The sequence below is a fragment of the Elephas maximus genome, chromosome 8 (genome assembly GCF_024166365.1).
Source record: "Elephas maximus indicus isolate mEleMax1 chromosome 8, mEleMax1 primary haplotype, whole genome shotgun sequence".
NCBI classification, from domain to species: Eukaryota; Metazoa; Chordata; class Mammalia; order Proboscidea; family Elephantidae; genus Elephas; species Elephas maximus.
This window is the reverse complement of record NC_064826.1, coordinates 8,508,185-8,531,471: the sequence shown is the minus strand read 5'-3', so window position 1 is coordinate 8,531,471 and position 23,287 is coordinate 8,508,185. Positions and strand designations below refer to the sequence as shown.

Genomic DNA, 23,287 nt, shown 5'->3' with positions numbered 1-23,287 from the left:
GGGATGGGTTCGGGACTTGGCATTTGGTAGCACACAGTGGATTCCGATCAGTGACCCTGGCCAGACGCACAGGTGGGCACGTCGCTGGTTGGGGGCCAGGGAAGAGAGGGCAGAGAAATACAGCAGGAGCAAGGACAGGCCATTCAGTGGGGAATGGCAGACCCTCTTTAATTATGGGGTTCGATAGTGAAGTCAGTCCGCCAGGGCTGATCAGACGCCCACCATGTCCAGTGTAAGGTGCAGTTCTGACTCAGACCCTGCGGTGGTCCGTTAGTCTCGTCCTCCCACCCCGCTCATAGTTTCCAGCCCTGTCCTCAGTTTCTGGCAACAGGCTCTCAGTCGGGTTCTGTGGTTTCTACCTCATCTGCTAACAAAAAGGTGCTCTGGCCGCCTCCTGCATGTGAGTTCCTCCTGCTTGTAATTCTTTGTGAGCAGGATCCCTGCGTACTGATGTGGCTCTGTTCTCTTCTTTCTGTTCCTCTCTTGCCTTTTACCTGGACACGTGGCTTCCTTCTTGTCTCTTTTCCACTTCAAATAAGATAAAAAAGAAAAAGAAAAAACCAAACTTATTGCTGTTGAGTCAATTCCAACTCATAGCAACCGTATACGACAGAGTCGAATTGCCCCATATGGCTTCCAAGATGCAGCTGGTGGATTCGAGCTGCCAACTTTTTGGTTAGCAACTGTAGTTCTTAACCACTGTGCCACCAGCACTCCCAGATAAGATATGGAGGTCCCCTAGACCATATTCTCATTCGGTTTTCTTCCCCCCAGCATTATTTCACTCTTTAACTCTTAAAGTACACTGGCTAATAGAGATGGACCTGTTTACTGAGACATACAAAGGACCATATAGCACCTGTTAGTCTCAGTCTGTAGTACTGTGCTGGCTTGTGTGTTACTGTGATGCTGGAAGCTATGCCAGTATTTCAAATACCAGCAGGGTCACCAAGGTGGACAGCCTTCAGCAGAGCTTCCAGACTAAGAGTAGGAAGATAGGCCTGCCAATCTGCTTCTGAAAATCAACCAGTAAAAACGTGATGGATCACAACAGAACAGTGTCCGATATAGTGCTGAAGATGAACCCTGAGGTTGGAGGGAGCATGAGGAAAGCAACAACAAAAACAACAGGCCATAAAGTACTAAAAAAGGCAGCATGGGTGCTCAGGAATTTATGGATGTTTGCTGCTGCTGCCACCGCTGCTGCTGAGTGGTGTGAATCCACAGTTATACACCTAGCGTTTATTTTATGTCAGTTTCTAAGTAAATGCTGTGGGGAATGTAAAGACCAATCTGAAGGGTCTCAGACAAGGTCTGTGGCCTCAAACAGCTTATGATCCAGCTAAGGAGTTGTACCCTGGTCTGCTTTCCAAGTTGAAATAAAGACATAGCTTTTATTCTTGGAGGGGCGGTGAAGAGAAGCTCTGGGTGAGACTTCCTCTGTAATCCACAAATGTACTTTACACACAGTTAACGTGAGTCCACGTCATTCTGAAACCACAGAGCACCGGTGTGTGCTGATTAGATATTCTCCTATCGTGGATTGTGACCTTACCCCTCCATCTGTTCCTTACTCCCACATTCCCAGTGGGAACGACAGGAGGGGATCCAGGATGTCCCTCCCTCCCTGTGACGGTGCATCCTACGCCTGCCTTTCTAGCATGGTCTCCCTGGACCCGGGCTTTGTTCCCTGAGGAGCGCTTGGGAAACTGCAGGGCAGGAGTCAAGGGGTGGGCATCTAATATGTGAGGTGGTGATGCTGGGTGCTGACTGTTACCAGTCATGTGGGTGAGAGAAGGAATGTAGTCTACGCGTGCATCCAAAGCTGCAGGTGTGTGACGCACTCCGCTGTATCTTCTGTGTATACAATGTATTCCTACCAAGCCAAGAAACATGACTTGGCTCTGTTTAGATTACCTAGCACCATGTGTACAAGGCTTTGCACAGCTTAAATTCCCAGTAAATGCCTGTTTGCTTTCTAATGTATTTGTTTGGGAAAAATGAATTGTATTTAATTTTTTACAGCAATACCGAGCTTACGCGGCTTTTCCAGACTTTTTCCGTAATTCAACTATCGCGTGGTGGAAGAGGGAAATGAAGGAAATGCACACCAATCCACAGAATCCAGAGAAAAGCTTGAAGTTTGACGGCATGTGGATTGTAAGTGTGTGTGTGTGGTGTGTGGATATGTGTGGTGTGTGTCTACAGGGTGTGTGTGAGGTAGGTGTGGTGTGTATATGTGGGGTGTGTGTGTGTGGTGGGGGATAGGTGTGTGTTGTCTGTGTGTGTACATGTGGAGGGGCACTGCCTATCTTTGTGTATCTGAGTGTGTGGTATATGTGTGCATGGTGTGTATGTGGGTTATGTGTGGTGTGTGTGTGTGTGTTTACATGTGGATGGGTGTTGGCTATGTTTGTATATCTGTGTGTGGATGTGTATGGTATATGTGTGTGTGTATATGTGGATGGGCATTGCCTATCTTTGTGTACCCGTGTGTGTGGTGTATGTGTGTTGGGTGTGCGTGTGGTGCCTATGTATGTGTGTGTACACATGTGGGTGGGTGTTGCCTGTCTTTGTGTATCTGTGTGGTGTGTGTGTGGTATATATGTGGCGTGTGTGTGTACACATGTGGATGGGTGTTGCCTGTCTTTGTGTATCTGTGGTGTGTGTGTGGTATATATGTGGTGTGTGTGTGTACACATGTGGATGGGTGTTGCCTGTCTTTGTGTATCTGTGTGGTGTGTGTGTGTGTATGTGGTATATATGTGGTGTGTGTGTGTGTGTGCACATGCAGATGGGCATTGCCTGTCTGTGTGTATGTGGGGTATATGTGTGTGGGGGGTGTGTATGTGCGGTGTGTGCATGGGGGTGTGTGTAAGTGGGATGTGTGTGGTATATATGTGGTGTGTGTGTGTGCACATGCAGACGGGCATTGCCTGTCTGTGCGTATGTGGGGTATATGTGTGTGGGGTGTGTGTGTGGGGGGTGTGTATGTGTGGTGTGTGCATGGGGGTGTGTGTAAGTGGGGCGTGTGTGGTATATATGTGGTGTGTGTGTGTGCACATGCAGACGGGCATTGCCTGTGTGTATGTGGGGTATATGTGTATGTGGGGGGTGTGTGTAAGTGGGGCGTGTGTGGTATATATGTGGTGTGTGTGTGTGTGCACATGCAGACGGGCATTGCCTGTGTGTATGTGGGGTATATGTGTATGTGGGGGGTGTGTGTAAGTGGGGCGTGTGTGGTATATATGTGGTGTGTGTGTGTGTGTGCACATGCAGATGGGCATTGCCTGTGTGTATGTGGGGTATATGTGTATGTGGGGGGTGTGTATGTGCGGTGTGTGCGTGGGGGTGTGTGTAAGTGGGACGTGTGTGGTATATATGTGGTATGTGTATGTACATGTGGATGGGCGTTGCCTGTATTTGTATGTGTGTGGTGTGTGCATGTATGTGTGTGTGTGGGACATATAGGTGGTGTGTACATGTGGATGGGAGTTGCCTGTATTTGTACATGTGTGGTGTGTGCGTGTGCGTGTGTGGTACATGTATGTCGTATGTGTGTACATGTGGATGGGCATTGCTTCTCTGCATATCTAAACATTTGTATCACTGATCTTTAGTCAAGAGGGTGATAATTACCCAAGAAAGACTTTGGATGAATCAGCCTACACTTTCTCCAGTCAGGAACAGAGCAGCTCTGACCCCCGATACCTCATCCCCTGCCTGTAAAACCTCCAGTGTGATTACTAGGGATTCTTTGGATCTGGGCCTGGCCTCACACCAAGGGTGATTATTTTACCCTCTAGCTGGTCGTTCTGTCGGGATTAATGAACCTTTGTAGACAGGCCTTCAGGACTCAACGAGTGCCCCCGTGCTGTGGCCATAATGATCGCTAGATGGTGAATGTGTTCTTCATCACTCCCTGTCTCTGAATTGGCAGGCTAGGACTATTTAAAATCAAGGTCATCTGTGTTTTCATTTCTAGGACATGAATGAGCCATCGAACTTTGTGAATGGGGCTGTCCCTTCAGGCTGCAAAAACCCCACCCTCAACCACCCACCCTACATGCCAGGTGAGGACCACAGCCTCCTCCATGGCCACTCTGGCTGCAAGGAAGGTGACCCCTGCATTAGCCCAGAGGCCGGGGTGTGCCCTGACCTCTCGGCTCATCGTCACTGGTGCAGTGGTTTGTTGGGTGGCCAAAGACAAAGGTACTTCCCACACTTTACTGACTTGGTGTGTGTGAATCACTGGTACTGTTGGGTGAATTTTTGGAATCTGCTCGAAAGCACTTGGCAGTGGTAATATTTCCAAGGGACTCACTAGGCCAGCGTTCTTCCTTTTTCCAGCATGTACTAATGTCTCCACAGGCATGCATGGGCCACAAATGGGCGGAAAATTGAGGCTCCCCCTTATCATGGAGTCAATGGACTTTGGCATCATGCTATCGTATCTTAGCTCTAGAAATTATTCTGTGAATTGCGTGGCCTTCAACAAATTACTTAATGTCTCCAAATCTCAGTGTGCTGAGCTGTAAAGAGGATAGTGATATCTCCTTCCCAGAATTGTAATAAGGATCACATGACATAATTTCATGTCAAAAGTCTAGATCAGAATGAGGCAGAGTAAGCATTCTGTGGAGTGAGGTCTTCCCTGGGGCCCTGTCTTCTGGAGGGCTCTGCAGGGGCTCGTAGTGTTGAACCACCTGCAGGCTCTATGGCAGCTTCAACAGAGCCCAGTCCCCAGGCCTGGGAAGAGGGGAGGCCAGCCCAGGGCTCAGTCAATCCTTGAAGAGACGTCAGGGATAAAGCAGGGTTGGGTGGTTTTCATGTCTCTGTCTTCTCTCAGCTCTGGAGTCCAGGGACGTAGGCCTGAGCAGCAAGACGCTGTGCATGGAGGGCCAGCAGGTGCTGGCGGACGGCTCCCTGGTGCGGCACTATGATGTGCACAACCTGTACGGCTGGGCCCAGACCAGGCCCACCTACGAGTGAGTTGCAGCTCCCCACAACCAGCACACCTGGGGGGACACAGGTGATGATGTGGCCACCTGCCTTCCTCTCATCCTTGTCTAAGGGCTGAGAAGAGTTTAATTACAATGACAACATAGCAGTTCTCATTTCTGAAACACACACGCACAGAGCATGGAGCCAGGCCCTGTGATTCTCGTCAGGAGGGCAGGCTTAATAAGTAAAGCATGGGCCTGCGGTGAGGGGCTGATCGTGCTGGGGGGCGGGCATGGAGACACCAGTAATCGATACACAGTGTGCGGCAGGGCCGTTGTAACTTAAAGGGCTGGAGCTCGCTCTTTTATTTCAGAAATGGACCATTGCTATCGGGATTTTTTTATTTTTCCTGGTCATTCTTATTTGATAGCCAACTGATCTCCTCCTGAATTAACACAGTCCTGTTTTGTGAGCTCAGTTGAAGAATAATAATGACTATCCAAAGGCAAATCTTTTAAAGAAATCTACTTCTTCTTCCTCAAATGCAAGAAACAAAGTAGTGGGTCGGTAAGGAGTGAGAGGCAGTGATTACTTACCATTTTAGGTGGATTGGCTAGCTTGTTGCTGTTGTGAGCTGCCCTCGAATCAGTTCCAACTCATGGCGACCCATGTGTTATGGAATAAAACAGCCCCATAGGGTTTTCTTGGCTGTAATCTTTACAGAAGTTGATAGCCAGATCTTCTTTTCCACGGAACTGCTGGGTGGGTTCCAACTGCCAACCTTTGGATTAGCATCCAGTTGCGAACCGTTTGTGCCACCCAGGCTCCTACGTGGTGAAGTTCTCTGTAAAGTGCTATGTAGAAACATGCTGTGCTGTTACTATCTCCGTAGTCTCCTGGGGAAGTGGGGGGCCCTCATTCCGGCTCCAAGTCCCATTCTCTTCCAGACAGGTAGGAAGCATCTTGTCCCTGGCCCTGGGTCTGGAGCTCTCTGAGGGGAAGCTCGGTGGCCTTTCCTCCCCTGCGCTATCCCACTCACCTCCTTGTCCCTTCCACCCAGAGCTGTGCAGGAGGTGACAGGGGAGCGAGGCATCGTCATCTCCCGCTCCACCTTCCCTTCCTCTGGCCGCTGGGCAGGACACTGGCTGGGAGACAACACGTCAGCCTGGAACCAGTTGAAGAAATCCATTATCGGTGAGGCGGCTCGTTCCTGGGGCACATGGGCAGGGAGGAGCCTCAATGGAGGACTGATGAGGGAGGAGGAGGTGGCCAAGTACCCCGACCCCTCCACTGATGGATGCTGGTTCTCATTGCAGGCATGATGGAGTTCAGCCTCTTTGGCATATCCTATGTAAGTTTCCTTTGGGTCACTCCTGATACCCAAGTAGATGGCAACATCTTCCAGAAATCAGCAACAGGCTCGTGTTATTCCATCTTGTTGCAGACGGGAGCTGATATCTGTGGGTTCTTTCAAGATGCAGAATATGAGATGTGTGTCCGCTGGATGCAGCTGGGGGCCTTCTACCCCTTCTCCAGGAACCACAACGGCCTTGGGAACAGGGTAGGACATTCACTCATACCTAGACGTTCTCTCACTTAAACTGATCTCCAGTGTTGAGCTATGAATGAAATTCGTGTTCCTTGGAGACATCCTCAACATCATTGAGGCTGCGTATTTCCATGAACTATATCCCAGTGCTCCCTGGATTAGTTTTTCTATTTACGCAGAGTTGTACCAAACATATGCCAAGAAGAATGTCTTACTGGGGAATGGTATCAGCTGGGAGGGCTTCAGTGACCCCTTTTAGGACTTCAAGAACATTCTCTGAGTATCATTACAATCATCACTGTTTTAGCTGTGCATGGTCTTCAGTTGGAACAAGCTGTTAGTGCCCTTCCTTAGGTCCTTGAGTTCCCCTGGGCAAGCTCTGAGTACTCTTCTTTCTCATTTAGAGACAAGACCCTGTGTCCTGGGATGCCGCCTTTGAGAACATCTCCAGGAGCGTCCTGCATACCAGATACACTCTGCTGCCGTACTTCTACACCCTGATGTACAAGGCCCACGTCGAGGGCAGCACCGTTGTGCGACCCCTTCTCCATGAGTGCGTGTCCCACCTGAGTCCCACTGACCCATGGATAATTCATTCTATATGGTTCCAGTGACCCATGGATAATCCATTCTGTTAGTCCTGGCTACCCATGGATAATCTGTTCTGTATGGTCTTAATGACCAATACATAATCCATTCTATGTGGTCCCAATGACCAATGGATAACCCATTTCATATGGTGACAGTTGAAGAAGTTCTTCCTAATCACATTCACGTCTTGGATTGTCTTTTTCTATAAGCTCTCCAGGGAACATACCATCTATTATTACTCCTTTAGCACAGTGCTATCCATCCCTTAGGTCCTTGATAAAAGGCTACTGGGTGAAAATAATTTTCTAAATGGTACAAGATGGCAAGGAATAATTTATTTCTAATTAGGGTATGCAAACGTCTACCTATCTTTTGTAGCGGTTTAGTCATGTGGACTTAGACCAACATGAGCTCAGTTTACAAAAGAAGGAATTGTAGGGTAGGAGGGTTGAGGGAGGAAGGCCATCCTTGCATTTAAAATATGCCATGGATAAGAATCATATTTTATAGGTGAGAACATATCTAAATCCAATCATTTCTGGAGTTTGGAGAATATGACATCGTATTGGTTTCTTAGGACTGCTGTAACAAAGTACCACAAATAAATGTACTGCATTGTTTCACAGTTATGGAAGCTGGGAGTCCAAGATCAGGGTGTTGGCCGTGTTGGTTCCTTCTGAGGCTTTAAGAGAGGAACTGTCCCTTGCCACTCTCATAGCTTCTGGTGTTGGCCGGAATTCCTTGGTGTTTCTTGGTCTGTAGATCACTCCCACTTATGCTCATCTTCTCTCTGTGTCTCTTCTCCTCTTTTCTAAGGATACCACTCAGGTGGTATTAGGACCCACATATTCTACTATGACCTCATGTTAACTTAATCATATCTGCAAAGACTCTATTTCTAAATAAGGCCATGGTCACAGATACCAGGGGTTAGGACTTCAATGAGTCTTTTTTAGGGACACAATTCAACCCATAACAGACATCTAGAAAGTGGGGCTGTGTACACCTGACTAAGCTGTCCATAAAGTAAGGGGAGAGGATAGCACAGAAAGCAGACTGGATTTCTGACTGGACCTCGAGCTGAGCAGTCTCTCCAGGGCTTGGCCTGAGCCCTGTTGGGAGCCCTGACTGTGGTGCCTTGGTTTCCCTTCTCAGGTTTGTGTCAGACCAGGTGACCTGGGATGTAGATGATCAGTTCCTGCTGGGCCCTGCCTTCCTGGTCAGCCCTGTCTTGGAGCCTGTGAGTAGGGCCTCAGCAGGGTGGAGGGTCCCCTCTAGAAGGTGGGTAGAGGGGATGAGTGAGGAAAAGAGAGATTGCTCTGGGGCTCTGAGATGAACTTCCCTATTCCACCTCTGCCCCTTCCTCTCCTCTGAGGTGAAGTTTGTCACTCAGGTGTTCTGGGGCTTGGCTCCCTTGTCTTTAAAATCTACACAGTCGTTCTGGTTCATAGGACAATTCAGAAGAAATAAACCCTGATGCTGTATTCAAAGATATAGTCATTTCTCCATTAACTGGAGTAAGGGGTATGGGGTCTGGCAGGGGCAGGAGTATGTTCATCACAACTCTCTATGGACCCAGTAAAACAAAACTGTTCAGAACGACTACTTGCAGCAGTGTGTATAACTTTGTGTTGCCACCTAATCTGTCTCTTCCCTCTGTGAGAGGTTCTCAGGCAACAAAAGCCATTTCTTTAATTCCTTTGTTCATAATTAGGCATCGGATTAAGATACCAGCTAACTGCCTCCTCCCAAATCTTGTTGCACTCTTCATATTTTCTAAAGTATGGGCACTGTAACATCTACAAAATTTTCTCTTGCCCAAGGTCCAACCTTAGTCCATCTCTTACAGAGGGCATGGGGTGACCTACAAACCAATGGTGGTTTCTCTTTCCAAAGCCTTGAATCCCAAAAGTCTCTATGGAAGCCACCAGTTTTGAGTAGGTAAATCTTCAATGTTTGGGAAAGCAGAAGGGAAGGAAAGCGTCCCCTCACTGCTGACTTCTAGAGAGAGGAGGAAAGTGGGTCCAAGGCCATTGCTATTGTTTTAGCCCCATTCCTGTATAGACTGGTTACTCTGACCTGGATGACAGAGCTGGTTCCCTTGCCTTGTTTGTGTTTAATTTTAGAATGCCAGAAATGTCGCTGCTTATTTCCCTAGAGCCCGCTGGTATGATTACTACACGGTACGTTTTCTGATTGTTTATCCAACCTGGGAGCATGGTTGAGCACAAAGAAAGACCTCAGGTCAAATCCTAACCAAGCTGGTGGAAGCCCTTGGAGAAGTCATCTTTAACCATGGGGCCTCAGTTTTCTCACCTTCAGATGGGGAAGACCGCGTCCCTCACAGGGTTGCTGTGAAGTAGCACAGGCAGCACCTCTCCCAGGGCCTGGTTCTGGTTCGTGGAAGTTCTGTGTCTTAGTCTTTATTTTTCCTTACCCCATCACTATCCAGGGTGGTAGATAAAGGCAGATGTAGAATTCTGGGGCCTTGGTTGTGCCACTGAAGAACATACTTAGAATCTAAGTTCTTAGGACTTTTGCACGATGTAATTTATGGCAAGTGATTTTATTCACTTTAAACTTACTTCTTTTTTAGTAAACTTACAAGTCCCTGGGTAAACTTACAGGTCCCTGGGTAGCCCAAATGGGTGGTTCTCAACTACTAACCTAAAGGTTGGCTTTTCAAACTCACCCAGAGGTGCCCTGGAAGAAAGACTTGGTGATCTCCTTCCGTAAAGATTAAAAAAAAAAAAAACCCAGTGCCGTCAATAAAGATTACAGCCAAGAAAACCCTACAGAGTACAGTTCTACTTTGTCACATGGGGTTGTCATGAGTTGGAATTGACTCAATGGCAATGGGTAACAAACACCTAGGAGTCCATGTGTGGTGCAAATAGTTGACATGCTCAGTTGCTAACCCAAAGGTTGGGGGTTCAAGTCCACCCAGAGGCACCTTAAAAGTAAGGTGTGGCTATTGTTAAAAATCAGCCATCAAAAACCCTATGGAGCTCAGTTGTACTCTGACGCACATGGGCTCACCATGAGTTGGAATCAACCCCACAGCAACTGGTTCTTAGATTTTGGAGTCTGTGGCAGGCCCAGGAAGTAGGGCCCACCCTGAGGAATGTGGTACTCATGAGTGTGCTTCCTTCTACCACCTTCTACCCCCAACCCTACATTGTATACCAGGTGAATCCATGGAAATCAAATATCAGGGGCCAAGAGGGAAGGAGTGTTTAGTTTTGCTCCCTATCTCCAAAGTAACCAAAAAACCAAAAAACAACCAAACCCATTGCTTTCGTTGATTCTGACTCATAGCAACCCTATAGGACAGAGTAGAAATGTACCATAGGTTTTCTGGGGCTGTAATCTTTACAGAGGAGCACTGGTGGCACAGTGGTTAAGTGCTACAGCTGTTAACCAAAAGGTTGGTAGTTCAAATCCACCAGCTGTTCCTTGGAATCCCTACGGGGCAGTTCTACTCTGTCCTATAGGGTCACTATGAGTTGGAATCTTTCTCCCTCATTGGGTTCAAACTGCCGATCTTTCAGTTAGCAGCAGAGCGCTTTAACAACTGGGCCACCAGGACTCCATCTCCAAAGGAGTGGTTCTCAAATGGGGTAATTTTGTCCCCCAGGAGACATTTTGCAATGTCTGGTAACATTTTGGTTGTCACATCAAGTTTGGAGAAGGAGGTAGTGGCATCCAGTGGGTAGATATGCACAGGACGGCCTCCCACAGCAAAGAATTACCCATCCCAAAGTGTCCGTGGTGCCCATGTGTGGAAGCCCTGGGCTTGCTTGAGGAAATGTGAAAGGGTGACTCCTTTGAACAGAGGGTTTATGCTGGGGTGTGGTAGCACTCCCCCTGCCACATGAGGCAAGATAAAGATATTAGGCGTAAAGGCAGACATGCTGAGTTGACAAAGGTCTATAGAGCAAGTTAGCAGACTTTGACATTGTCTGTGAAGTTATTGCCTAGGTTGGTGGAAGTGAGGGTGGAGGCTGAAGGTGGTGACAGGGCAAAAGTGGGCTCTTGGTGCAAGGGAGGGCATAGAAAAATCATGTGGAAGGCATATGCGACTAACTGGAATGAGTAGAAGGATTGTCCAGTCTTCTCTGGCAGTGCTTGGGGACACAAAATCGGGATGTGGAGTGGGGGTAGTGTGATCCACCCTATGACCTCGTGTAGCAGATGCTGTAAAAACCCCACAAGGCACGGGGTCCTCGCAAGATGTCATAGCAGCAGGGAGACTTCACACAGCCCCTGGGTGATCATGGGGAGTGTCACAACAGGAATGTGCTGGAGAGGGGTGAGCAGGCAGCCAGTCCACAGCAGGAGACACGGGGCAGAGGGCAAGTGTCAACTGGAGTGGGCATGGCCACGTGTGTGCATGTGTGTGTGTGTGTGCTGTGTCTCTGTGTGTGTGATATGTCTTTATGTTCCTGTGTGTGTATTTGTGTAAGAGAATGTGTGTTCAAGTGTGTGAGTGGTATGTCTTTGTGTGTGTGTGTCTGTGTGTTGTATGTCTTTATGTATATGTGTGTGTGTGGTATGTCTTTATGTGTGTGTGTTTGTGTGTGGTATGTCTTCGTGTGTGTGGGGTATATCTTTATGTATGTGTCTGTGTGGTATGTCTTCATGTATCTGTGTGTGTGTGTGCCATGTCTTCATGTATGTGTGTGTCTGTAGTGTGTCTATGTGTGGTATGTCTTTATGTATACGTGTGTGTGGTCTTTGTGTGTGCTATGTCTTCATGTATGCGTGAGTGTGTGTGTGTCTGTAGTGTGTGTGGTATGTCCTCGTGTGTGTGTGTGTGTGTGCTCTCATCACCTCTTACCTCCTTCTGGCCTGTAGGGCGTGGACATTAACGCCAGGGGAGAGTGGAAGACGCTGCCAGCCCCTCTTGAACACATTAATCTCCACGTGCGTGGGGGCTACATCCTGCCCTGGCAGGAGCCTGCACAGAACACCCACCTGAGGTGAGGGTGGGGCTGGGCCACTGCTTCCCATAACATCCCCATGATACCCACACCCTTGGGCCCTCAGCAGTTGTATTAAACACTTATGGTTTTGTTTGCTGGCTTGATTTTTTTTTTTTTTTTTAACTATTCTTAAACTCCTTGAACAGTTATTAACGATTATTTCAGATCTAACTTAGTAGGTGAGACAAGAGGGCTGAGATTTTAAAATGGGGTTGAAACAGGAGAAACCAGTATTCCTGAAACAGCTTCAGAAGACCAGGCCTTAATAGACTCTTTGCTCAGAAGACTGATGTCACACTGCAACTGATGTCTGAGGCTGAGGTGCCTCATGAGAAAGATTTAAAAACTCTAGACTTAGTTCATAATTCATGTAATTAGTATTCTTATATTAATACTAATATTAATCATATTATATTAATACTAACTACTACATTATAGCACATTATACAGTGATAGCTAACATTGTGTGAATGTTTACTCTGTGCTGGGAGCTGTACTAAAATGGAGATTTCTCCTTGTGTGTTACCTATTTTCTTCTTAACAAAAGGAAAAAATAAATCCTGTGAGGTAGGTACTCTTATTATTCCCATTTTATGGATGAGCAAAGAGAGGCATCAAGAGACTAAGTGACTTACTCAGAGTCACAGAGCTAGTAAGTAGTCAAGCAGAGACTAAAACCCATGTGTGTCTGATGTCAGACCCGAAATTCTTGGATCCTGACTCATTTGATTCCAAAAGCTCAGATAAAAACTGAAGAAGAACTTAGTACATTTGTAAACAGAACTCACTGTGTGTGTGTGTAGGAAATTACTGCATGGAAGAAGAAAGAGCCTAACATCAGGATTTTTCCTCAAGAGAGGGAGTAGGGAATCTTATCAGTTTGCTTACAGTTTCTTCAAGAGCCTTAAAGGAAATTCCCCTTGATTGACTGATGTCATTCACTCACTCACTCACTCAATCGCTCTCTCTTTCACTCTCTCGCTCACTCACTCATGCATGCCTGGTCTGAATTCCTGTAGCTAGAGGGTCACAGAACCAGGATGAGGTCACCATCTCTTGACTCCCAGGACTTGATTCATTCATTCACTCACTAGTTCCTCCCTCACTCTCTCACGTACTCACTCACTGTCTCACTCACTCACTCATTCACTCTTACACACTCATTGTCTCACTCACATACTCACTCTCTCACTCACTCTCACTCAATTACCCACTTTCTCACTTTCACTCACTCTCACTCACTCACTGTCTCACTCACTCTCACTCTCTCACCTACTCTTTCAATTTTTCTCTCTCACTCACTGTCTCAATCACTCACTCTCTCACTGTCTCACTCATTATCTCACTCTCACACTCTCAGTTTTTCTCACTTGCTCACTCACTCTCACACTCTCTCACACATTGTCTCACTCTCATTCACTGTCTTACTCCTACACTCTCACTCGCTTTCACACTCACTCTCACTCAGTGTCTCACTCTCACTCACTGTCTCGCTCCCACTCTTACACTCTCTTTCTCACTCACACACTCTTACTCTCCCACTCACTCTCACTCTGATGCTCACTCACTCTCTCATGCACTCACTCTCACACACTCCCTCACTCTCTTACTCAACCTCTTACTCATTCTTTCACTCACTCTCTCACTCTTCACTCACTTTCGCACTCCGTCTCTACTCACTCAGTCTCTACTCACTCACTCACTCATTCATTCACTCTCGCACTCACTCTCACTCTCATACTCAGTCACTCTCACTCATTCTCTCATTCACTGTCTCACTCTTACACTCTCGCTCACTCTCACTCTCTTGCTCCCACTCTTACACTCTCTTACTCACTCATTCACACACTCTTACTCTCCCACTCATTCTCTTACTCACTCTGATGCTCACTCACTCCCTCACACACTCACTCTCACACTCACACACTCACTCACTCACTCTCTTACTCAACCTGTCACTCATTCTTTCACTCTTACTCTTTCTTCACTCACTTTTGCACTCAGTCTCTACTCACTCACACTCATTCACTCACTCTTACAGTCACTGATTCAATTACTCTCACTCATTCACTCACTCTCACTCATTCACTCTCACTCAGTCACTCTCAGTCTCTCGCTCACTCACTGCCTCACTCACTCTCTTACTGTCACACTCATTCTCACACTCACTCTCTCTCTCACTCACTCTCCTGCTCACTCACACTCACTCAGTCAGTCATTCATGAACCCACACGTGCACATCTGACCTGAAATTGTGTACCGAGAAGGTCACAGAACCAGGATGAGTTCACTGTCTCTTGACTCCCAGGACCCAGTCTGTATGCCACAAGGAACTTCCTTTTGCTCTTTTATGTTTTTGCCAAAAACAGTGGTTTGTGCCAGTGACCTTGCTTTGTCTCACATCTCTCCCACTTCACTGCAGCCGCCAGAATTTCGTGGGCTTCAAGGTTGCCTTGGATGACCAGGGTGCTGCTGAGGGCTGCCTCTTCTGGGACGACGGGTACAGCATTGGTGAGTAAGGCTGCTGGGCTTTACACTGATGCCACTGGCTAAGTTCTTGGGTGTCTTTTTCCATGGTCTAACAATCTTGCACTTTTACAGGTAGCCATTAGCTGCTTTCAGGAGTGTAATCCATATTGTAGAGGGTCCTTCTGCTCGTGTCACTGATGCTTGGCTCTGAATGGCTCACCTCTGCCCACTGGTCTAGTCCCCATGGAAGAAGCAGGGTGGGAGCCGTAGGGAATATTTCTTTGTAGAAGGTTGGGACATACTTCCGTGTAGTCTCTGGTTAAAAAGGGGACATTTAGCAACATGGTGCACTGTCCCAGTGAGAAAAACAATACCTTCCACTAGCCACGCTATTTATTTGGGGAATATTCCATCAGGGGTTTACAGGAATTGGTAAACTTTCAGAAGGAGGACGCGTGTATCAATAGAAAAAGGTGTAGAATGCCTATACCTCTACTGCCCAATACAGTGACCATTAACCACATGTGGCTATTGAACAGTTGAAGTGTGACAAGTGCACCTGAGAACTGAATTTTTAATTACTTGAAATTTACACAGCCACACTTGGCTAGCGGCTACATCTTGGACCCCACAGTTTTGGGCAATAGTCCGTGCCCCTGATTGGGTGGTGAGTGAATCAGCAAGAGGCCAGCACATGGGAAGAGTGGGAAGCTGTGAGGGCAGAGTGAGAGATGGAATTCCTGTAACAGGCTCCTGATTGGTTCCCCTGCAGTGGAAGGCTGCTCCTTGGATCTCCCTGGGTCTGTGTCATATATTATGGATAAAGGATAAAGTACCAAGACTTTCTTTTGCTCTCTGGAAATCACATTTTAAAAATTGGCTAATACCTTTCAAAGATAAGCCCACCAAGATACCAGTCTTGGTGTTTGTGCGTGTGTGTGTGTGTGCATGTGTATACACGCATATGTGCATCTAGCAGAAGGAGGAGACAGGGAGATGTTGGGAACGGTAGACATCGAGGAAGGGAAGTGCTTTAAGAGTGGTGCTAGCAAACTATGGTGCATACGGTGGCTCCACTGGGAAGATGCATCTATACATACTCACTTAAATCATTTTGTGTAAACTGGGGGTTGGGGGGCAAAGTCTTTTTAGTTCACATAAAACCTGTTGCTGTCAAGTCGATTCTGACTCATAGCGACCTTATAGGACAGAGTAGAGCTGCTTCATACTGTTTCCAAGGAATAGCTGATGGATTTGAACTGCTGACCTTTTGGCTAGCAGCCTGAACTTTTAACAAAAGGGGACTTAAATCACAAAAATGAACTCTGTAAAGAAGAAAAATAAGATAAAAACTAAAACAATCCCTACTCTTTCGACCAAAACAAGCGGGCGAATGGAATTCTATAGCAGAGCTCCAGATGACGTCTACCATATTGTTTGTTTGCAGATACCTATGAAAATGGAAACTATTACTTGGCGAACTTTTCTGCCAGCCAGGTGAGCATGCCTGATACTACGAAGAGAGAATAGAGTTCTACTGGCTTAGCCCAATGCTGGATATCACTGGGGCCTAAAGCACCACCTAGAATCACTTCGTTGCTCATCTTGCCAACTCCCATCCTTCCCCTCTTCCGAATTCAGATGGAGATTCACTCTGCTCATAGGAAGTTTTCTGTGATTAACCCATTCACGTCTTATCAGTAACTTTTCCAGTTCACCATTGCACAGATGGTCAGGCTGTCTCTATGTTATCCAGCCCTGTTTCCTGTTTTCTTTGGCATGGTCTAACATTGTATGGCTTCCCTACACATAGAATATACATTTCCTGATAGCTGACACTCTGTCACCTGCAGAATCCAGGGCAGTTCTACAGACCCTGTAGGTACCTAGTCAAGGCAAGGTGAAGGATAGTTGGGAAAAGGGGACGGAGATCATGGCCAAGATCATGGCCTCCACCATCCAAGGACGTAAAATAATGACTCTGGAGTTGTCTTAATTCGTGATCTACCTTTGTGTCTAAAAAGATGTTGGGAAATGTTTGAACTGACTTTGCTTTCTATTTTTCCCCTTTGGTTTCTTTTGTCTCCAATTTGACAGAATACGATGAAGAGTCATATAATTTTAAATAACTACATCTTCAGTACAAACCCTTTGAAACTGGGATATTTTGAGATCTGGGGAGTGGGCAGTATCCCCATCATCAGTGTCAGCATCTCTCTAAGTAACATGGTTATCACACCGACCTTCAAATACAACTCTACAACACAGGTTTGTGACCAGCGAGAAGTCTGAGTGGTATTCCCTGCCCTGAGATTCCTAGTACCATGCCAGCCAGCTTCTCTCCCAAATGACACTCTTCCTGCACATCCCTTTGGGAATCCCTCTGTGTTCATGGTGTCAGCAGGGGGCAGCGTTGGAGGCTGGGAAAATTTATGGTGCGTCGTAATTGTATTTGAGGGTCTGGACCCTTACTTTCTGTTTTTGTCTTCTTGTCTGCAAACCTATGCAAAGCTCTGTCTTTACTCCCTTACCTTTGCCTCAGAGATCTACTTCCCAAAAAGCTTGAGCTACCATATTTCATCAAATCTAAGACATCATCAATTAAAAGATAGTCCATGACTTCACATGCCACAGAGAAAGAGAAAAAGTCAGATAAAACCATGATAAAATGCTTTCCTATCACTTAAAACTTTTGTTTTAAACTTGCAGAGAGTTTTCTAAAACTTCATTAGACATAGGTTATATCATTTTAACATTAGTTATGTATGAAAGAAAACTGGAGCTCTGGTGGCACAGTGGTTAAGAGCTTAGCTACTAACCAAAACGTCAGGAGTTCAAATCCACCAACCACTCTTTGGAAATGCTATGAGGCAGTTCTACTCTGTCCTATAGGGTCACTATGACTCCGAATCTACTTGACAGCAAACGGTATAAAAGAAAACTTAAGTGACATATATTGGTTAAGGTATTTTAGTACTTCTTCACATTCTAAATTAAATTGATGTAAAGAATGTCCGTGTATTTCTACCCAATATTTCTCTCTGTGTTTTCAAGGGTTTTGCTGATTCATCTTATAAAGATTCTTCCACTGTTGTCCACCAGACTGCAGACATTCCAAGAATTTGTCATGCCGTTAACATCCATTATGCAAGTTTTGATTCTAGTACTTTCTTCATCTAACCACAGACATCAAGCAGGACTCATGCTCCTGCCTAAAGCATCCTTAAGTAGTTATGCTGTTTGCCTAACACCGGTAGTGACGTTCACACGTACACAGGCAATGATCATTATGTTGAGAGGGCTGCCCAGCCACAGTAACTCTAGGACTGTTGATGGCGTGACAAGTTCTGATTTCATGAATGTCAGGTACATGAAGAGGCAGTGGTAGAATTCTCACCTTCTATGCTGGAGATGTATGTCCGGTTCATGGCCAAGGTACCTCCTGCCCAGCCACCACCTGTCGGTCAGTGGAGGTTTGCATGGTGCCATGTTGCTGAACAGGTTTCAGTGGAGCTTCCAGACTAAGACTAGGAAGAAAGGTCTAGTGGTCTGCTTCTATAAATCATCCAAGGAAAACCCTACGGATCACAATAGCCTGATCCACAACTGATCAGAGGGATGGCACGGGACCGGGAAACATTTCATTCCATTGTGCATGGGGTCACCATAAGTCGGGGCCAACTCAAAAGCAGCTAACAACGAATATGTGGAAAATTTGCATCTTGGAATTAATGCAGTGTAGTGGTCCCAACACCTATCGTCCTGATGGTAAAGGGGACCCTTCTTTGTGTGCTTACTTCCTGATCTTTCCTAAACTATTTTTCTCTTATAATCCTTTCTGGTTATGAGGTCTGAAAGAAAAAGTTTCCTTCATCTTTGTGTTTTTCTATCTGTTTTCTCATACTTGTGATTTTCTTGCCAACCAAATTCTCTACTTTCAACAAGAGCACACTGAGGGCTTTGCCCAATTCTGTTGCTAACCGTCTCATGGACTGATGCAAGAGCTAACTTCTGCACACATAGTGGAACCTTATGGAAAGCTTTTGCCTAGAAAAAAGTAGAGATACTAGATTGCTACTGGGAGATCACTGGAGTGCTGTGAGGAAATAGGAGGAGAAAATAAAATGAAGGGATGGGGTGGGGCTCAGAGGAAAGTCAACATCCCAGAAGAATGGCAAATGGGACATTTTCTCCAGTGTGTCTGTGCACGCATTTTTCTGTAGTGATTGTGGGTGGGATTATTTAGAGGCTTTTTATCTTTTCACTATTACTGGACAATTGTCCAATTCTAAGGAACTAGGACACACCTTCCTCACCTGAAAATTTGAGGGCAGTCTGGAAGCTAGAATTGGATTATGAAAGTATAGGAAGTTCTGTGGAGCACTGGCTTGCACCTGATTGTGTGTGTGTGTACAGGAAACGTCAAACACCAGATGCCCCATACTTGTCCTTGTTTCCCAACAGGTGCTAACGGTTGATGTAACCAGCAACAATATCAACCTGCCTGACTTCATTTCATTGACATGGGCAAGCACTCTGTGAATACTCAGAGCAAGAGCCTGACTCTGAAGCTACTTACACTTCATGCTCATAAAATTATTGTGTGTTGCCAATTGGTTCATGCCCAGTATGAATAAATTGTTATTAATTTTAATATATGTTTTATCTGTGAATCCTAAGGGTTGAATCTTAGCCCTGCAGAGAGGGCAGGAGGGCGGGGTGGAAAATCTATAGGTCGCCTTAATGTCTCCATGTGATTCGCGTGGTGTTGATGGTTCACCGTGCAACATTTGCTGAAGAGAAACAGTCCGTGATGAAGTGTGTGTATGTGTGTGTGTGCATGTGTATATGTGTGTGCATTTGGGAAATATGCCTCCTCCTCTGGCGAAGTACACAAGGAATACCTTGTCAGATAGGTGTTGGTGATGGTTGTGCAACATGATTGATATAATTGGCTTCACTAAATTGTACAAGAGAAAAATGTTGAACTGGCAAATGTTATGTTACTTATACTTTTGCAAAAATGAAGAAAAACAAAAGAAAGAAATACCTCACCAGTTCAGTTTCAGCTCTCACAGCCAACCAACACCTCCAGAAAGAATCCAGAAAGAAAACCTACTCGTTGGTAACAGTGAGGGGGGAACAAGATTCTGAAAGCACAATATAAGGGGAAGAAAAGGCAAACACGAGGAAAGCTAAGCAGGAAAGATCAGAGGAAGCAGAAAATGATGATGAAATTGATCATGACCTGGTAGGGACATCAGGTAAGAATATGAGAGTCAATAGCCTCATGAGGAGAGGGGTGGAGGAGCCTAGTCACTTGAAAGGGAGAAGCGAGGTTCAGGGAACCGTTGTATGGGCATAGGGGTGAGGATGAGATTCAAGCAGGCAAACCTGAAGGAAGGAGCTTGAATGTCAAAAACAATTTATTTTCACAGCAATGTGCTTTGAAATGTCTAAATCCTATTTCTCTACACTGTGTCTAATGTATATAGCCACATTTCACCCAAACACATGCAGTTTATGTGCCAGAGAAAAATAAAGCAAGTGTGTTTACAAGAGATCCTGAGTTGCATGATGCTTTAACCGTGGGAAATCTCACTCTGAGGTTAAGGTTTCTTCTTGTGCAGCAAACCCTGTGAGTTATCTTTCTGGGTCTTTTTGGAATCTGAGCTCTGGAAGTCTAATCTGCCACTGGAAGGATCTAGATTTATGATTATTCACTCCTTTTCCTACTCCTCTGGCTTGAGTTTTTCTCCAGGTTGAAGTTTATGGATGAGTGCACTTAGAATTTTTTTTTTTTTTTTTAAATCATCGTAGCAGTTGCTATATTTGGTAAGTATCAACTCTGGAAAAAATAGGAGTTGCAACACCGAAGATGGTTAAAATTTTGGATAAAGAGATTATATACTAATGTTCAAGAGGGATGTTTACTTTTAGTATTATGTGTTTGAAATGAATGTGTTTACTTCTCCCATCTTTTCTCTTTTTCTTTTTTTAATACCAGGAGGCCAGGTTCTGCTTGCCTATTCATGTGCTAGCACCCTGTGTAAGGCTACAGACACACAATATTATTAAATTAACTCACTGTTCTAATTATCAAATATCACGGGCTTGAAGATGAGGGCCTAAGCTAGTTAGGCAACTTATGAAACATGGTCACACTTTTATTGGAATCCTTTGATCAAAAAGGTGGGAACTGGGTCAGCAGTCCTTTGTTCAAACCAGGAAGACTACCAAGGAAACATTAGTTACTTCACATGTAGGAAGTCCTTTGTGTCACCATCAAAGACAGATAGGTGGAAGTTGACTTTGGCAGCCAGAAAGTGCTGAAGGAGAGTCTTTCTGATATAGAACTCTGAATGTCAAGTCCCTGAGGGGTTTACAACATTTATGGTGTCATGACTCCATCAGCAGTGTGGTGAAACCTATGGAACTCCACCTCAGAACAATGTTTTCAAATGCCTAAAGTAAAATATGTACTATTCCAAAGGAAACCAACTCTATTAAAATGTTCCGGTTGCATCGCGTCGACTCCAACTCATGGCAACTACATGTGTGTCAGAGTAGAACTGTGATCCACAGGGCTTTCGGTGACTGCTTTTTTGGAAACACATTGCCAGGTCTTTCTTCCAGGGAGCCTCTGGGTGGACCGAAACCACCAACCTTTTGGTTAGCAGCTGAGTTCGTTAACCATTGCTACCACTCAGAGACTTCTAGTAAAATGTACTTATCGAAATAAAAAAAAAAAAAAAAAGTGAACTTTTTAAATGATCACATTAAATAACAAGCTGTAGGAGTGGAACTAATAATATCATAATTTCAGCCTAATGATCAGCATAAATGATATTTTGAGATATCTACTACAATTGTATCAGTCTTAGAAGAAATAAAGCCGGAAAGCTCCTTAGAAGCAAGGATGATGAAGCTTCATCTGGCTTACTTTGGACATATCATCAGGAAAGAACAATCACTAGAAAAGGACATAATGTCTGGTAAAGCAGAGGGTGAGCAAATATGAGGAAAACCCTCAGCGAGATGGATTGAAACAATAGCCTCAACTATAGGCTCAAACTTATCAATGATCATAAAGATGGAGCAGGAGTGGGCAATGTTTCATTCTGTTATGCATAAGGTCACCGTGAGTCTGAGTTGAGCCAACAGCAACTAAAAACAACAACACGACAACTGTGATGGGATGTGAAAATCCCTGTGATCTTCTAATTGAAAACAAAACAGAACAGAACTATGCTTTGTTGCCTACATTCATAATCTAAGGAAATGGTAACTTCCAGTTAGACATTAGTGAAAAGAAGATATATCTTTCACATCTATGTTAGCAGGTCCCCTGAGCTTTATCCATGTACCCCTTGACGGTGTGTGGGCCCTAGTTCAAGAAGCCCCTCGGTTAAGGCAGGTCAGCTTCCCAGACACCATCGTGGCAGCTCAGACCCCATGTGGCTGTAGCAGCAGAAAGGGCTCCCAAGCCTCAGTCTGTCTCCTGGCTCCTGAACACATCATCCGTTGGCCTTGGAGCAGCCAGCCCCACATGGACTCGTAGATCTGTGGTCTGGAATTAGAAAGATCGTAAAAGCTCTGGGAAGGGACATTGGAGGAGGTGGGTCTGGGGCTCCTCTATTTTCCCTCCTTGAAGACGACTTGCCAGTTGCTAGGTGTGGGGTCGCCACCTTGCCTGTCCCCATAACAGACCTTAGGGCCATTGGTTGGGGCATTTTATGCTGATCAGGAGCAATTCTTGGGTTCAGAAAAGTTGGTTAAGTCTCTTAATTTCTCTGAGATTATGTTTCCTACTCTGCAAAATGCCCAGTGCTGGACTAGAGCTGGGATTCCTGAACTGTGGGGCTGTCCAGAGCTCTGATGCTCTCCTTTGCCTGCTGGGGTGAGGAGAAGGTGGGTGGCAGAATTCTGTGCTCTCTCCCTGGGTTCAGTCATTCACTTATTTATGTGCTGAAATTCCATTTGGGGAAAGGATTTTAAATATATATATTTTAAAAGTTTGAAAAATCAAGGCACCAAATCAATAGTCCTCAAATGTTTTGGTTCCAGGATTGGACCCTGTCATGGAATGAATTGTGTGCCCCCAAAATATGTGTCAACTTGGTTAGGGCATGATTCCTAGTATTGTGTGGTTGTCCTCCACTTTATGGTTGTAATTTTATGTTAAAGAGGTTTAGTGTGGGATTGTAACACTCTTACCCAGGTCACATCCCTGATCCAATATAAAGGGAGTTTTCCTGGGGTGTGGCCTGCACTACCTTTTATCCCTCTGGAGATAAAAAGGAGAGAGAAGTGAGCAGAGAGGGGGGAACTCATACAACCAAGAAAGTAGTGCCGGGAGCAGAGAGTGTCCTTTGGACTGGGGGTCCCTGCGAGAAGAAGCTTCTAGTCTGGGGGGAGATTGATAAGAAGACCGACAGAGAAAGCCTTCCCCTGGAGCTGATACCCTGAGTTTGGACTTTTAGCCTACTTTACTGTGAGGAAATAAATTTCTCTTTGTTAAATCCATCCACTTGTGGTATTTCTGTTACAGCAGCGCTAGGTAATTAAGACAGACCATTTACATTTTTAAAAATTATTGAGGATCCCAAGAGTCTTTGTTTATGGGGCTGTATCTATAGATATTTATCACATTAAAGTTGAAAAAAAAAAAAGACAGAAAAAAAATTAAAACAAAAAAATACTTATCCTTGAAAGTAACAATAAACCCTTTAAAGTTAATATAGATAAC

At 45.5% G+C, this 23,287-nt stretch overlaps 1 protein-coding gene across 2 annotated transcripts in view; it reads left to right on the top strand.

Moving 5' to 3' along the window:
• The window catches only part of MGAM (maltase-glucoamylase), a 147,715-nt gene extending 128,555 nt beyond the window's left edge, over positions 1 to 19,160 (top strand). For both annotated transcript variants that reach the window (XM_049894101.1, XM_049894102.1), the window contains 14 exons: positions 2,026 to 2,160; positions 3,986 to 4,073; positions 4,850 to 4,988; positions 6,005 to 6,138; positions 6,261 to 6,295; positions 6,389 to 6,505; positions 6,898 to 7,046; positions 8,240 to 8,324; positions 9,211 to 9,267; positions 11,942 to 12,066; positions 14,492 to 14,580; positions 15,986 to 16,035; positions 16,636 to 16,806; positions 19,003 to 19,160. In XM_049894101.1, coding sequence (XP_049750058.1) covers positions 2,026 to 2,160; positions 3,986 to 4,073; positions 4,850 to 4,988; positions 6,005 to 6,138; positions 6,261 to 6,295; positions 6,389 to 6,505; positions 6,898 to 7,046; positions 8,240 to 8,324; positions 9,211 to 9,267; positions 11,942 to 12,066; positions 14,492 to 14,580; positions 15,986 to 16,035; positions 16,636 to 16,806; positions 19,003 to 19,080 — 1,452 coding nt within the window. In that variant the 3' untranslated portion in view covers positions 19,081 to 19,160. The remainder of the gene's footprint in view (positions 1 to 2,025; positions 2,161 to 3,985; positions 4,074 to 4,849; positions 4,989 to 6,004; positions 6,139 to 6,260; positions 6,296 to 6,388; positions 6,506 to 6,897; positions 7,047 to 8,239; positions 8,325 to 9,210; positions 9,268 to 11,941; positions 12,067 to 14,491; positions 14,581 to 15,985; positions 16,036 to 16,635; positions 16,807 to 19,002) is intronic.
• The last annotated feature ends 4,127 nt before the right edge of the window (positions 19,161 to 23,287 follow it).